At 37.2% G+C, this 14,730-nt stretch overlaps 2 protein-coding genes across 4 annotated transcripts; both read right to left on the bottom strand.

Annotated features, from left to right (window-relative positions):
- Nucleotides 1-409: 409 nt before the first annotated feature.
- Nucleotides 410-10,111, bottom strand: smad9 (SMAD family member 9). 3 transcript variants are annotated; one of them, XM_039676187.2, is made up of 7 exons: nucleotides 8,362-10,111; nucleotides 6,267-6,826; nucleotides 5,906-6,163; nucleotides 5,691-5,798; nucleotides 4,253-4,474; nucleotides 2,566-2,822; nucleotides 410-867 (listed from the first exon to the last, which is right to left on the bottom strand). In XM_039676187.2, the coding sequence occupies exons 2-7, from the start codon at nucleotides 6,676-6,678 to the stop codon at nucleotides 724-726; spliced, it is 1,401 nt and encodes a 466-aa protein (XP_039532121.1). In that variant the 5' UTR covers nucleotides 6,679-6,826; nucleotides 8,362-10,111; the 3' UTR covers nucleotides 410-723. The 3 variants fall into 3 exon arrangements, with proteins under 3 accessions (XP_039532121.1, XP_039532120.1, XP_088982649.1); XM_039676186.2 differs by having other exon boundaries at nucleotides 411-867; nucleotides 5,691-5,801; XM_089126523.1 differs by lacking the exon at nucleotides 8,362-10,111 and having other exon boundaries at nucleotides 411-867; nucleotides 5,691-5,801; nucleotides 6,267-7,011.
- A 155-nt stretch (nucleotides 10,112-10,266) lies between these two features.
- Nucleotides 10,267-14,707, bottom strand: alg5 (ALG5 dolichyl-phosphate beta-glucosyltransferase). The gene is made up of 10 exons (XM_039676188.2): nucleotides 14,442-14,707; nucleotides 14,043-14,211; nucleotides 13,859-13,905; nucleotides 12,605-12,673; nucleotides 12,418-12,510; nucleotides 12,204-12,317; nucleotides 11,977-12,036; nucleotides 11,742-11,893; nucleotides 10,784-10,869; nucleotides 10,267-10,649 (listed from the first exon to the last, which is right to left on the bottom strand). Exons 1-10 carry the CDS (start codon nucleotides 14,526-14,528, stop codon nucleotides 10,534-10,536), a joined length of 993 nt encoding a protein of 330 aa, XP_039532122.2. The 5' UTR covers nucleotides 14,529-14,707; the 3' UTR covers nucleotides 10,267-10,533.
- Between the last annotated feature and the right edge of the window lie 23 nt (nucleotides 14,708-14,730).

Raw genomic sequence — 14,730 nt, 5'->3', positions numbered from 1 at the left:
ACAAACCGGATCAAGAGTGAAACTCATTATAATATGCAAAACTGTTATCCACTCACACCAGTGGGCGTTTACTTCACGTCTTCAGTGCGAGACGCCCTTAAAAACTAGCGTTTTTGAGTTGGGCTAGAAAATAGCCTATTATTTATTCATTTTGATGTTTTTTAATGTAAAAACCAAGCGAACGTCATAAGTTATAACAATATAAAAAAAAATTAGGGCTGTGCAAAAATTAATTGCGATTAATCGCATCCAAAATAAAAGTCTGTGTTTACATAATATATTTGTTTGTGGTGTATATAATTATTTTGTATATATAAATACACACACATGTATGTATATATTTAAGAAAATGTGTTATTCATATATAAAATACTTATATAATATAGATTATGTATTTATATATATATATATATACAGAATTTAAGCGCAAATAATTCTTAAATATATACATGCATGCATAGGTATTTATATATACAAAATAATTATATACAGCACATACAAATATATTATGTAAGCACAGACTTTTATTTTGGATGCGATTAATCGCAATTAACTTTTGCACAGCCCTAAAAAAAATATTAAAAAGCCAGTTCATGACCCCTTTAACAGCATGCACCACTATACCAGTACCATCAACATCCACTGGAAAGACAGCGAGAGCTTTATGTGTCTTGGGCTGCTAAAGTCTTTTGGGGAACTATATTCCCCTAGTCCTGTAATGCATTAGGACACAGAGGAAATAGGATTGTGCGGGGAGCCCATTTGGGTCAGAACTTTGTCCAGCCACTGCAGAGGCCCGTGCAGGTGGATTTCTATCCAGCAGGGGGTGCTGGTGACATCCTGACGGTGGTACTCGGCTCCCCAGCCCTGAGAAGAGAAGACACCAGATCCTCAATCGAAGATATGACGTCACTCACTTTGTAGGCCAAAACGCGGAAGTGAGTTAGCATTTTAGCACTCCCACTCTAAAGTTTGAATGGGTTTTTGCTAAATCGCCTGAAATAAGGTCTGTGGTGAATAAAGCCTCTAAATATTTTCACGTTTTGATGTATGACATAAAACCAGTTATAACCTGCCTGTGCTTTTTTAAACTTTATTGTGTCTGCTTGTGTTTTTTAATACTTTATATAGGCTTCAAAATGTATAAATTTTGGATTAATTTGTAAAGATTATCTTGGTAGACAAAACGTGTAAGGCTCACAACTCTTTGTTGAACACAGATCTTATTTTTTGCGATTTTCTATGGGGTCTATGGGGAAAATGCATAGCTTTTTGATTGAGGGAACCCATGCGCCGCTAACTTCCGAGTTGTCCTACAAAGTGACGTCATCACTTCGCCACTCTATACTTGAGCATCTGTACAAACCAACTTAAGCACGAAACCTGTATAAGTATTTGTGATTCACTAGCAGCACCAAAAGGAGTTGGAAAAATAAATGCATACTAGTTTTCCAAAACTAGCAATTGCATGTCATTCATAAAGTATTTGAACAGAAATAATGACAAACAATTTGTTATGTGTCCGCATACATACAAATCAAGCAGGGAATGTAGCGCATGTCGTATCAGTCGGTAACCGAAGAACTCGCAGTGTTTTGGCAGAGCAACATCCATAAAACAGCAAGCCAAAGATTAGAATATCTACATATCACATTTGCATAGCAACAGATTTTCTATTTGAAACTGCTAACGACCTTGAGAGCTGTTGGCTTGTGACTGATGTTTATGAACTCTCTGTATTTACGATAGTCCTAAACAGCAACTTTGTAACCTTGTTGTTGGAGGTAATAAACTTGATAACAGTCTTATATAAAATACTGTACATTAGAATAAACTAAATCAAGCAGATTTTTGCATTTTCTGAAGGAAAAGAGAATAGAGTTTATGTTTGGGTACTAATTCTCGCACGTAGAACCGTTTGGTACTAAAATTCTTTCTAAAACTCTAAAATAGCCGACTGAATCGACATGGCACCACTACTGAATTAAAAAGCGCAACCAGTGTAGACTGATTTCTGAACAAATAAATCTAATAAGACTGTACGTTTTAGTGAATCAAAAGCAAAAGCATACAGCTCAACCAGTCTAGTATTCCAAATCGAATGACTTTTATGAGCCTGTTCTTTAAAGTGAATCAAACGCATTCAGCACAACCAGTGTAGACTGGTTCCCAAAGCAAAGACTCTAATGAGTTGACTCTTTCTAGTGAATCAATAGTTTACATTACCTTTATTAGCAGCCCAATAGGGTTTATACAGCCCGGTCTCATCCAAAGGCATCATATAGGTGACGCTTTTGATATTGCGTCTACATCCGACGCACATGGCACCCTTTGGAATCAATATGAAATGCAGATATGGTGCCTCCCAGTGGTCTAACCCTAACACTACCCCAGACCTAAACCTACCAATTACCGAAGCGTGTTATATTGACGCTAAAGGGTGCCATGTGTGTCGGTTTTAGACGCAATTTCAAAAGCATCACCTATATGACGCCATAGGATGAGAATGCCTTGGTTTATATGGCTGTACAGGCTACTGTACCCCCATATATATAAACCTCTTACCTTGACAAAACTCATCCTGATGGTGCACATCTTGGTGAGTTCATACACCACCTCGAAGCCATGGTTTACGGACTGCGACAGCAGCTGGGCAAACAGCTGGTTGTTGAAGATCTTGAGGCTGCATCCGCTCGGGATCTTGCAGACGGTGGTGGGGTGGAAGCCATGCTGGTAGTTACAGTTCCGACTCTGAACGAAAATACTGCTGTCACTCAGACACTCTGCGTACACCTCCCCTCCGACGTAATACAAGTGCACACCTACAGCAGAAGAAGGAAAAGGGTTTAAAGGATTAGTTCACTTTAAAAAAAATTTGCTGATAATTTACTCAACCCCATGTCATCCAAGATGACCATGTCTTTCTTTCTATAGTCGATTTTGATGAAAACATTCCAGGATTTTTCTCCATATAATGGACTTCAATGGGAACCAAACGGTTCAAGGTCCAAATGAGAGTTTCAGTGCAGCTTCAAAGGGCTTTAAACGATTCCAGACGATGAATAAGGGTCTTATCAAGCGAAACGATCGCTCATTTAATAAATAAATGAAAAAGTTTAAGTTTTATAAGCTCAAATACTCGCCTTGCTCGACTCTACAGTTCGAACTCGTTCATCAAAATGAACAAATCTTTTTTCAAGTAATTTGGTTCATTCAACGAACGAAATGACTTAATGGCTCAAAAAAAAGATTTTGATGAATGAGTTCAAACAGGAGAGTCACAAACCGCTTTTGCAAGGAAAGCATTTGTGCTTATAAAACTTAAACTTGTTTATTTATTTTTTAAATAACCGCTCGTTTCACTTGATAAGACCCTTATTCATCGTCTGGTGTCGTTTAAAGCCCTTTGAAGCTGCACTGAAACTCTCATTTGTACCTTGAACCGTTTGGTTCCCATTGAAGTCCATTATATGGAGAAAAATCCTGGAATGTTTTCATCAAAAACCTTAATTTCTTTTCGACTAAATAAAACATCTTGGATGACACGGGGGTGAGTAAATTATCAGCAAAAGTTTTTTTTTAAAGTGAACTACGGTACTCCTTTAAAGCATGTTTCTAGTCGCACATTTAACTGAGACTAAATACATAGAGTTGAACAACAATTCTAAAGTGGCTTTTAGAACACAACTGTGAACTACTTCAAAAGTCCACACAAATAGAGTATATCACCACCTTTGATCTTGGTAAATCCCAGAAATCATTCTCCATAAACCCAGCATTCATCATGTTTTATCACGTGCCAAGCGGAAACTTTAATAATCTCCATTCTCCTGAAGCATCCTGATCTGGATTATGTCGTTGTCCGTGGCACTCTTCCAACTAGGATCTCTCACACAAGTAGATGGAACTCTGTGCCTGTGTGTGTGTGTGTGTGTGCATACTTCTCACTCTCACTGCTGTAACCTATGGCAACGCTTAATGTCTTTCCAACACTGGCACAGAGACGCTCATCCAGCACCCTGAGAAAAACCAACATTTGGACAGTGTGGACTTTATCTTTCTCGCTGGGTTTCTGAAGTGTTGACTGACCAGCACTGTCTGGCGCAATAAAAACAGTGTTTTTTTTTTATTACTTTCTCCTGGAATTGCATCAACTGCTGGAAGACCACTATCAGCTTGATCTTCTCAAAGCAACCATTTCAGTTCCAAAATCCCCCAACAAAGACAAGAACGCAAAAAAACAAAAACAAACCTTTGCCTATGTGTCTGCGAGTGTGTTCAATGGTGGAGTTCCGGTTGACGTTGGATAGTAATCCGAGACAGAACCGGTTCTTGTTGTTGGAGGGATCTGTGAAGCCGTCCACGAGCATGCTTCGGGAAGCGGCGTGGAACGTCTCACCCACCCTGTTGTTCAGTTCGTAATACGCCACCGAACACCAGTATTCGGGTTCCTCATAACACACCGGCCTCAAGTCTGGAGGAAAAAAAGGCATTCATAAAACCATGTAAAGTATCATGTATTATACTTCATAGTAGGTCTCATTTCATATTTATGATGCATTTTAATATAAAATGCATTGTGATACAACACTTTCATTGTATGGAAACCCCAGACTAGATTAATGTTTAAAAATCTTAGATCCATAAATGTACTCTTGCCTAATACCATTTAAAGCAGGACATTCCAGTTAAAAATGCTTTATAGTGAAGGAACATATACATAAAAAATATATACATAAGTCTTGTGTGACCAATTTGGTATCTTGTATATTTAGTCTGATCATTTCTATTTTCAAAATGAAAACAATTGTTAGGTCTTTCATTCATAACTGGATTAGTTTGAGGTTTAAGGGTTCTGGATTTTGATTGGCTGATTGTGATTGTCAATGTTTTTATGGTTCATTAGCTGAAAAAATAAAACATTGTTCTGAAAACGCTTCTAATGATATCTTTCCTCGGGTTCGTGTGATGTGGACTTCCCTATTCTCATAGAATCAGAGCGATTATTCAAAGTTCTTTGAAATTAAAAAGTTAATTTCATTATATGAGCAGTTATTTTTACTATTATTTATATATTGTTATAGTTTTTTATTATTTAGAGTTTTTAGAAGAGTTTTCATTTTAATATATTAATTTAATTTTATTTTATTAAATTTAATTATTATTTTAATGTAATTTTATAATTTTTAATGACTTTCTCCCATTTTTGCTGACATTTTTCATCTAATATTTATATTTTATTTTAGGATTATTTCACTTAGCAAATCTTATTTTTATTTGTTTCAGATAATAAAAACAACAAATGAGTAGTTTTTATTAACTGAAAAAAAAAAACTTTATTAACCGTTTTTTTTTTTTTTAAATGCAATTCCATTAACTAAGACGAGTTGATGCACACCTCTGTTGTCGAGACACTTTGATCGCACTTAACTGTATTTAACTGTATTGTATTTAAATTTTTGTACAGTTTTTGTATTTAAAAACTGTATTTAAATAGGGGAAACGTGGAGGTGTTTGGTCGCTTCTCTGCTTGGCCCATATTGAATGAACTGGGCTCGTTAAGCGCCAGAGCGATTGAGACGACAGATATGCATCAAATCGTCTTAGTAAAGGGAATAACATAGTTTAATATGAAAAACGTACTGCACATGTCAAAGCACACACATACTGCACAGTGAGTCTAGCGTCACCTCTGTGAGGGGCTGAGAGAATGAGTTTATTGGGGTTGGAGGACTCTTCTGGTTTCACGTCCTCAGACGGAGGGGTCTCCATCATACTGTAGGGTGGAGGAGGCGTCTCTGCTGTGCAATGAGAACAAGTTGTCAGAATTCAGTGGCACTACATTTCAGGAAGTTATAAGAGAGCTGATATCCAAAATCATCAACGCTTCATTGGTAGTACTGACCTGTGATTTGGTAAGGGCTCCCAGGGTCGGCTCCACTGCTGGGAGAGCTGGGGTAGCTGTGTGCAGTGGGGGACTGGTTTAAAGAGCTGGATGGGGATGAAGAAAACGAGCTACAGGGCATTGCCGGGAAGGAGTCTGGGTAAGTGGCATTTTGAGGCATGAGAGGCTCGTTGTGTAGGGAAGCGTTCCGGAACTTCGCCAACAAGCTGTGCTGGGGGTTGAACTCACTGTGACGTGGCACAAGCACTGGGGGTAGAACTGTTTGGGGAGGAAAAAGAAAAAGAGATTTGTTTACTAATGCATAAAGCTATAATCAATATGGAAGGAAACAAGAAAAAGTGGTTCGCGTATCGATTTCCACCTGGTGTCTCCACACGGCGGTAATGATATGGATTGATGCAGATGTCCTTCTGCTTGGAGCCGAAAGGAAACTCGCAGCAATCCAGCGCTTTGAGCTCGTGGTGCGACTGAAGATCCGGCCAGCGCCACACCCTGCAGTAGATGACGTGCGGCAGACCTTTACGATGGGACACCTGGAGCCTTCCGTCCAGGGATCGAGGGATGGTCACGCATTTACTGGGCTGGCCAGGACAGCTCAGAGCCTTTTCCAGCTCCTCCATGGCCCCTTTCTTCTTCTTGAGCTTCTTTACGAGGGAATCGACAGCCTTTTCCGCCCACTTTTCCTCCTCGTCTCCTTGTTTCCAGCCCAGCAGCCTTTTCACAGCTGGACTGGTGAAGGAGAAGAGGGAAGTGATGGATGTGGTGGAGTGCATCGTGGGATGGGGCGACACTGGGGACGGGATTTTTTTTGCCTAAAAGCGAGGCAGATCTGCCTTATATCACTTATCAGCCTTCGTTTATTACTTTACAGCCAGGTGTAAAATAAACCCCCAGACAGGGATGTTGTCGTCAGGCTTTTATCTGGTGAAAGGAACACAGAAGAATGTCAGATTTAATGTTAATAAGTAAATTGTAAATTGTTTAAACATAAATAATTATAGGCTATATACTGTATATATAATACAGATAATAAATAAAATGATTTATGTCAGTATTTTTCAGACAATTGTGGCATATTTTTTAGTTATTTAATTTTTAAAGAATTTTAAATAATGACTTTTAAGAATACAAAAATGTTGTGTGTGTGTGTGTGTGTGTATATATATATATATATATATATATATATATATGTATATATATATATGTATATATGGATATGTGTGTGATTTAATTAATACAAATCATTATTTTATCAAAATTATTTTTAAAAATTAAATAAAAAAATATTTAACACATTTTTTTAAACTGACATAAATCATTTACAATTTATTTTTTTATATATTTATATATTTTTTTATTTAAGCATTTAGTAAAACATAGCCTACCTTTTGCATTACAGTAATAACAAATAGGGAAGAAAATGTGCTTAATTGTCATGAAAAATAATGTCAAACTATATCCAAATCAAAACAAATTTTAAGCTAAAGAGCACAATTTTCTGCAAGCAAAATATAATACTTATTTCTTATGATTTTGGGGATATGAACATATTCTTGACATGTTTTGTGAGATTCACCCTATATAGCGTAATAACAACACATTCATGTGCAGATCTTAAGATCTTTTACATCATGCTTGAGTGCATGCAGAGATTTCTGAGTCAACAGGTCCTTCTGTTTCTCGCTGGACCTCACCTATTCGTCCTCTCCCTTTCCTGTCAAGGCTTTCTGATGCAGAAAATGATCTGCTAAAAATCAATGCCGTTTGAGCATTTGAAACCAGAGAGGCTTGCTTCCATATTTGGCCAAGTCTATTCAAATAATAGCTTCTGAAAATATTATTGCATGCAATACCAGAGGTGTGTTAACACACCCCAAACTAAATCAAATAATCGTATGAGATGAATGAGGCCATAATAGCAGCGTATGAAATCATGGCTCAGTTGCAAATATGCACATGCAGATCAATTGAGGGTGAATACATCTGCTCTGTTCTCAAAGGCAGTGTGTCCTTATGAAACTGGCGTCTGGCAGTCTGAGTGCTGAGATAGGCTTAATCACCTAACTCCCCCGCAGACGCACATACACATCCTTTCCCTCAACTTCACTTTGTTTGTTTGCTTGCTTTAAGAACTGTTTAAATGCTACATTTGGCACTTATTTATATATATAAAAAAGTATGCCAGGTAGGCTACACAACTGTCACAAACGTATCATTGGAGCAGCATCATTCGCCCAAGCAGCAAGTGGCATAATGTCTGTTTACGCATGACATGACTAACATGTGAGAAGCAACAAGTTAACGTGAAAAATAAAAAAAATCCAGCAAAATAAAGTTTTTAAAAAAAGACACGCGTCTTATTTTTTATTATTTACAAAACTTTTACTTTTTTTAAGTCCTGAAATAAATTCTAAATAATATCAGAAGTGGTATATAAAACACGTTTCATCCATTACCTTATTCTTGTGACAAATCGAATAACAATCCGCGTGGTTCCGCAAAATAGCCGAATCCCGAATGCTGAATCTCGCGCCGATTGAAGGTGTAGCTCCAGCGCGTGTGTTTGGATGGAGCGAGAGCCGCGGCGTCAGTCTGACTGGAGCCTCAGCGCCTTCGTGCGGAATTCATCCGCTGCTCCTGGAACTCTCCCAGGACGTCAGACACAGAGGGATCATCCCGTTCAAAAGAACAGCCTGAGACTCACTCACAGGCCAATTATTGAGGGAAAACGGCTCATTGTGGGCAGCACTGTTTCACTTTTAATTTGCTTTCAGTGACGGATGACAAGCGCAGACAGCTGTTTTTTTCTTTTACAGGAAGTTGTAAAAAGGGAAAGTGATTGTGTACAAAGTATTTTTATATTGATGTTTTTATGACTTTCATTCCCAGTGTGCGGCCGATTATTCAGTGACTTTCAAGCGATATAGCCTACCTTTCAGAGGAATTTTGAGCAATTCGCGCGCTTTAAAGTTCAAAAACGCTTCAAACAAAAGTACTATATAATGTCTTTGTTTCAAAATTGGTGATAAATAGTGTAAGTAGTACGTTTTGTCGATGTACCGTCGGATATCGATCCCGACAGAGATTGGGATGCTCGAGCAGCCAAATGTTGCTATGGTTACAAGGAACGCAACTTCTGATCACGAGCGTCTTCTCACTAAGATTCAATATTTTAATGGCGGCAGAAACATTTGTCTGTACGTTAAGACACCGTCCATCCTTTTTACCTTTAAGGGGGGGGGGGGGGGGGGGGGGTCAACCCAACTCACAAGCTGGACATTACATCGGCACACTGTGATTAAAACGAACCGTTTTCGAATTACTTAATCATTTTAGGCGAAACAAAACAAAACAATAGTTGTTACTAAAAATATAAAAAAAACTCTCTAAACATTTACCTTTTGTATATTTCGAAATTGGAAGCAGAATATTGATTAATTTAAAGTAGAAACTAAAGTAGTAGAATATTTGGTGACAGACTGGCGGATCGCCAGAGCTTATCGATAGCCCTACTTCTCACTCCTCGGCGCGGATGGATACACGTCGATTGTGTGCGTAGAGTGACTTGTCCAGTTAATGACGCAAGCCAGGATGGCGACAGAGAGTCTAGAAGTTTGACATTTTCACAGTTTACAACAACTGCAGGGGAACGTAACAATACTCCCGATAATGACAGCTCGCATATTTAGTGCTCTCTTTGATCAAATGAGTTTGGCAGGAGGAATTCGCTTCCACTAAAATGACACCGCAAAATGATCCTCTTCAATCAAGGTGCACAGGATCATAACGTGTACATAATATAAATTACTCACGAGCCGCTATATTTAAGGCTGAGCAGACGGGAGAAATACAATACACAAATAGCTGCGTAAATAACTCATTTTAAAAATAATTTATCTGTGAAAATGTTGAAATACCACCATCTTCAAGAGGGGCTGACAAGGATCTGACTAAGAACAAATGCCTTCCTGATGGAGAGAAAAGGAGGATAAACAGAATATTTTCTCCAGGGTGCACACCAGATCATGGACCAGAGCTGTCTATCGCTAGAGGGGCGAAAAGAGGCTTTTGGGGGGCCCCACAGGAACAACCCACACCTGGGCCCCGGATACCCTAGCTGTGGCCCTGCCATGGAAAAATGGATTTGGGTGGTACAGATTTTAAGCACACACTACATAATTTTTTTTTAAACTACAAATCAAGCCCAGAAATTATACTTTGGTGCTCTGAATAAATCAGTATTTTTCAAATAAGTTTGTTTAATAATAGTTTTAAAAAAGTGTCGAAAAACTGCATCATTTTGTCTTCATCTGGTTCTGTGCAACATTTTTAAATTAGTTGTAAACGCAGGAACGCTAACGGATTGTAATTGTTCTTTATTCAGCCAAGAACCATCTGCCCCATTTCAAAACCACACCTATAGCATGTAAAAGAAAAACTTGATATTACATTAAAAAAATAAAAATACAAGGACAATCCCCTTATGTGGTTACGGCACGGTGAGTGATAATGAAATGCTAATGCTGTTCACCGATTGCGTACGCAGTGCACTCATTTGTGGCACAGGGCTGTGTGTTTAACCATCTGTTAGCTCACGAACAGCGCACTGTAACACGCAGTCACAGCAGCTACTGAGTTTTTCTCTCAGACTCCAGCCTCCAGGCACCAGTGAGGTAACGCAGTCGGATAAAGACTAGATCCCGGCCCATCTGTAGCCAACTCCAGATCGGCACCAACTTTGACCCTAAATGTGCAATAAAACAAGTCTTCATTAGCTCATAGTGGAAATAACCTTCATTTTTGAGACGCACATTGCTAGAAAAAAAGACGGTATTGATTATTTTAATTGCATTATATTTCAAAACTGACAGCACAAACCTTCAATCTCTGTCCAATTAACAGCCACTTCTGATACAGGGATGTCAAAACACTGAGCAATGTAGAGAAGTTCCACATCGAATGCCCTGTAGGACACATTTTTTATTTTAATTAAGAGGTTAAAATTTAAATAAAAAATGCTTTTTGGAATTTGATGCTATATTTGCAAAAGTAGCGCCCCTGTTATGCTATGTTAAAGGTTTTTCTAATTTAGTTTTGGAGTCTACAAAAGGTTTTTATGCATCCAAGGCCAAAAAACAACACAATTTTATCATAAAATACACTGCAGCATGACCTCTTTTCTCACAGGGTCTGAAACAGTTTAGAGTGCCGAAGTTACGACGTGACTTTGTAGGCCAATACGCGGAAGTGAGTTAGCATTTTAGCACTACCGGTTCCCTTGCTTTAAAGTCTATGGGTTTTTTGAATGGGTTTTTGCGAAATAAAGTCTGTGGTTAACAAAGCCTCTAAATATTTTCACGTTTTGATCTATGACATAAAACACACAGTTATAACCTATAATTTTTTTTTTAAACTTTATATAGGCTTCAAAATTTATAAATTTTGTATTCACTTGTAAAGATTATCTTGATAGACAAAACGTGTAAGGGTCACATCTCTTTGTTGGACACAGATCTTATTTTTTGCGATTTTCCAAAAGTCTATGGGGAAAATGCATAGCTTTTCGATCGAGGGAACCCATGCGACGCTAGCTTCCGAGGCATTATGCAAATTTGCTACAAACCTACATGGGTTCGAGCAGGATGTAGGACCGGAATTATTTCTTTTGGTAGACAATAACTCCAAAATTCATTTACATTCCACATTTTACATTCACAAACAGTTATATAATATTACACTTAATATATTAAACAATATATTAATATTGTTATATTATATTTTAAATCACAATTGGGGCATTTTATTATAAAGCTGCTTAAATTTTAAGTGTCCTTACCAGCGTTCCACATGCAGGCTGGAGAAAGTTTTCAAGGCAGCCTCACGAGTGAAGAGCTTAAATCCACATTGTGTGTCTTTAATCCCCCTCACACAAAAGAACCACACCAAGAAGTGGAATCCATACATCAGAAACGTCCGGAACATTGACCGCTGCAACAAGAAGAAACAGAAGACTGAATTTCCTCAAGAACATTAGCTATTATGCTCCAATACATTTGAGAAACACTGAATACCTGAGCCACTGATTCTTCTTCCAAGTGAGCCCTGGATCCACAGGAGATCGCCATGTTATCCTGCATTGAAATGAGAGAAAAACATTTTTAGTTTGGCAAGGAAAGGTCTGCAAGTAATTTGATAACTCCAGCTCCAGGTTATGCTTCAAACAAATATGTAATCCACATACCAACTCTTCTGAGATTTACTGCATGTCTATTTATATTTACAAAAAGTGGAGTCTCACAGGCTTCTCACTGATGCTCTCAAGAGCTTCTTCCACCTTTTCAATGTCAGCAAATTTAGTGGCTCCGTCGGCATCAGCCATGAGAATGAGCTTCCCGCGACAGCTTAGTGCTCCCTGAGTGAGACAAACACATCATTATAGCAACTGTTGAACTAAAGTGTGTGTGCAAAATAAGACTTTTTAGCTGAGGACTGGGTGCTTTTTGCATTATTACCATTTTAACTGCACCGCCTTTTCCACGGTTCTTCACCAACGTCAGAACTCGCACTTTTTGTGCTCCATACTTTTTTGTGTATTTCATGGCAATCTGAGGATACATATGATCAAGCATTCAGTTTGATCATTATATATTATTCATCTTATATATTATAATGAATAATAACAATAAGACGTAAAACTACCTCTGTAGTTTTGTCTTTGCTGCCATCATCTACTACAATAACTTCATATGTGAATAATGGATTCTCATTCTGTCAAATCAACAAGAGGACAAATTAGTTAAACAGAGTCACTTTAGTTACAGCGATGCCATCTAGTGGTGATGAAAAATTCAGCAGTCTGAAGTAACCTCCATAACGATTCAAAGAAAACGTGTGGCATCATAAGTGAACGCAGATGTGTTTACACTTTTATTTATAAATGTATACTTGTTTTAAATGCGTATTTAAAGGACACATGTTATTGATTATAATTTTATTTTGGTAAACTTCAAAAAGAAATTTACAAACAAACATGGAAACACAAGTGAAATTACAATATAAACAATAATAAAACACAAAGAAAAGAAAAGTTGCTTATTGCAGCGATCCTTTTTACATTTTATTTATTTAACACACAATACCAAAGTCATCTTGCGTAAATAATAACTAAAAGAAAGGAAAACTAAATTTATTCAGCTTTGTATAATGTAATCTTTTTTTATATATACACACAATTTCTTAAAGCTGCCTATAGATTTACATGTTTTCAGTACAGATATCTCCGTTTAACATTTGTTCTAATCTGTGGTTTATTGAACATGAGTGTTTGTCTGAGTTCATAAGGAGTAGATTTCATTTGAAACAGGTTCTGGAATATTTTAAACATTATTTTGGCTATTTTAAATTCTACCAAATCATTAAATTTTAGTAGGTTGGAGTTTATAAATAGCTTTTTTCTTGGATGATAATAATCTGTTTTATTTATTAGTCGTATTCCACGTTTTTTGCAAAAGAAGAATTGGTTTTATTGATGTTTTGTATGTATTTCCCCAGATCTCTACGCAATAAAATGGCACTATTAGAGACTGATACAATACTTTTAAGGCCTTTGAATCAAAAATGTGTTTTACTTTTGGACAGGATGGCCAGAGTTTTTGCAATTTTTGTGGGATTTCCAAATAAGTTTGTTGTCAATAATGACACCTAAGAATTTAATTTCACTTACTATTTCTAGTTCAGACATTTCAATTCTAATTTGGACATTTGTATTTATTTATTTTTTATTACCAAATAAAATCACTTTAGTTTTACTTATATTTAATGACAATTTATTAACATTGATCCATTCTTTTAATTTTTTTTTTAATAATGATTGTTATAATACAACCATTATCACAAACATTTTAGTCAGAAAAACAGAACTAATAAGCCTGTTGTTTCATAAAAGACATTCACCTGTCTTTTCTCCAGGTATTCCATGGCTTCATCCATCATAGCAGGCACTGTGTGATAAAATAGAGACAAACATTACCAATATAAATCATCTTATTGCCAAGAGGAGGTTAATGATTTTGAGCCAAAGGGATTCAGTGAGGTTTTTAACCTAAACTATATATATACAATCATCAAAATAACTCACATCTGAGTTCCTCATTATAGGAAGGGACAACCACAGACAGCTCCAGTGAGGGAGGGTCCATCAGACTGGGAAAAGGCTCTTTTTTGCCCTTTGCAGTCAAATAGTGCTTCTCCTTCTCATGGCGAGTGTGATCTACCATCTGAGCAGTAATATGAGCAATCACAACAACCTATAGGCAAAAACAAACAGGTGTGACACAAAGGAGTAACTAGTTCAACTGGATGAATCGGTGAAGCTCAACAGAACTATTTCAAAAGAACAATGTCATTGCAAATTCATTTCTTATTAATAATAAGAACAACAGCATGGATGGGTCACTAAGAGCAAACATAAACAAAAAATCCACAATAATAATAAAATTACAAAAAATAATATAAAAATGATAAGATATAAATTTACCAAAAGTAAGGCGATCAGAGCCAGGACCATCGAACACTGCAATAATTCACATACACAGAAATCCATCATCCATTTCCCAGTCAACATATCAGTGAAGGGAAGCTCGCCAGTTTACAGCTAAACTACTACAGTTTCATACAGAACAGCCTTAAAATGAGACTCCGTGAGGCGGGACATGTATGAATGGGTGTCGAACAAATTTACGGAATAAAGAGTTCAATTTCTGTTGTTGAACTTCACTTCCAGTCACTGAGAAACACCTATGCGGAAGTCGTCCCAGACAAACCAC

Source organism: Pimephales promelas, chromosome 23, assembly GCF_988280905.1.
Source record: "Pimephales promelas chromosome 23, fPimPro1.hap1.1, whole genome shotgun sequence".
In the NCBI taxonomy this organism is placed as follows: Eukaryota; Metazoa; Chordata; class Actinopteri; order Cypriniformes; family Leuciscidae; genus Pimephales; species Pimephales promelas.
Note: the sequence above shows the minus strand (reverse complement) of the source record. Positions and strands in the feature narration are given on the sequence as shown.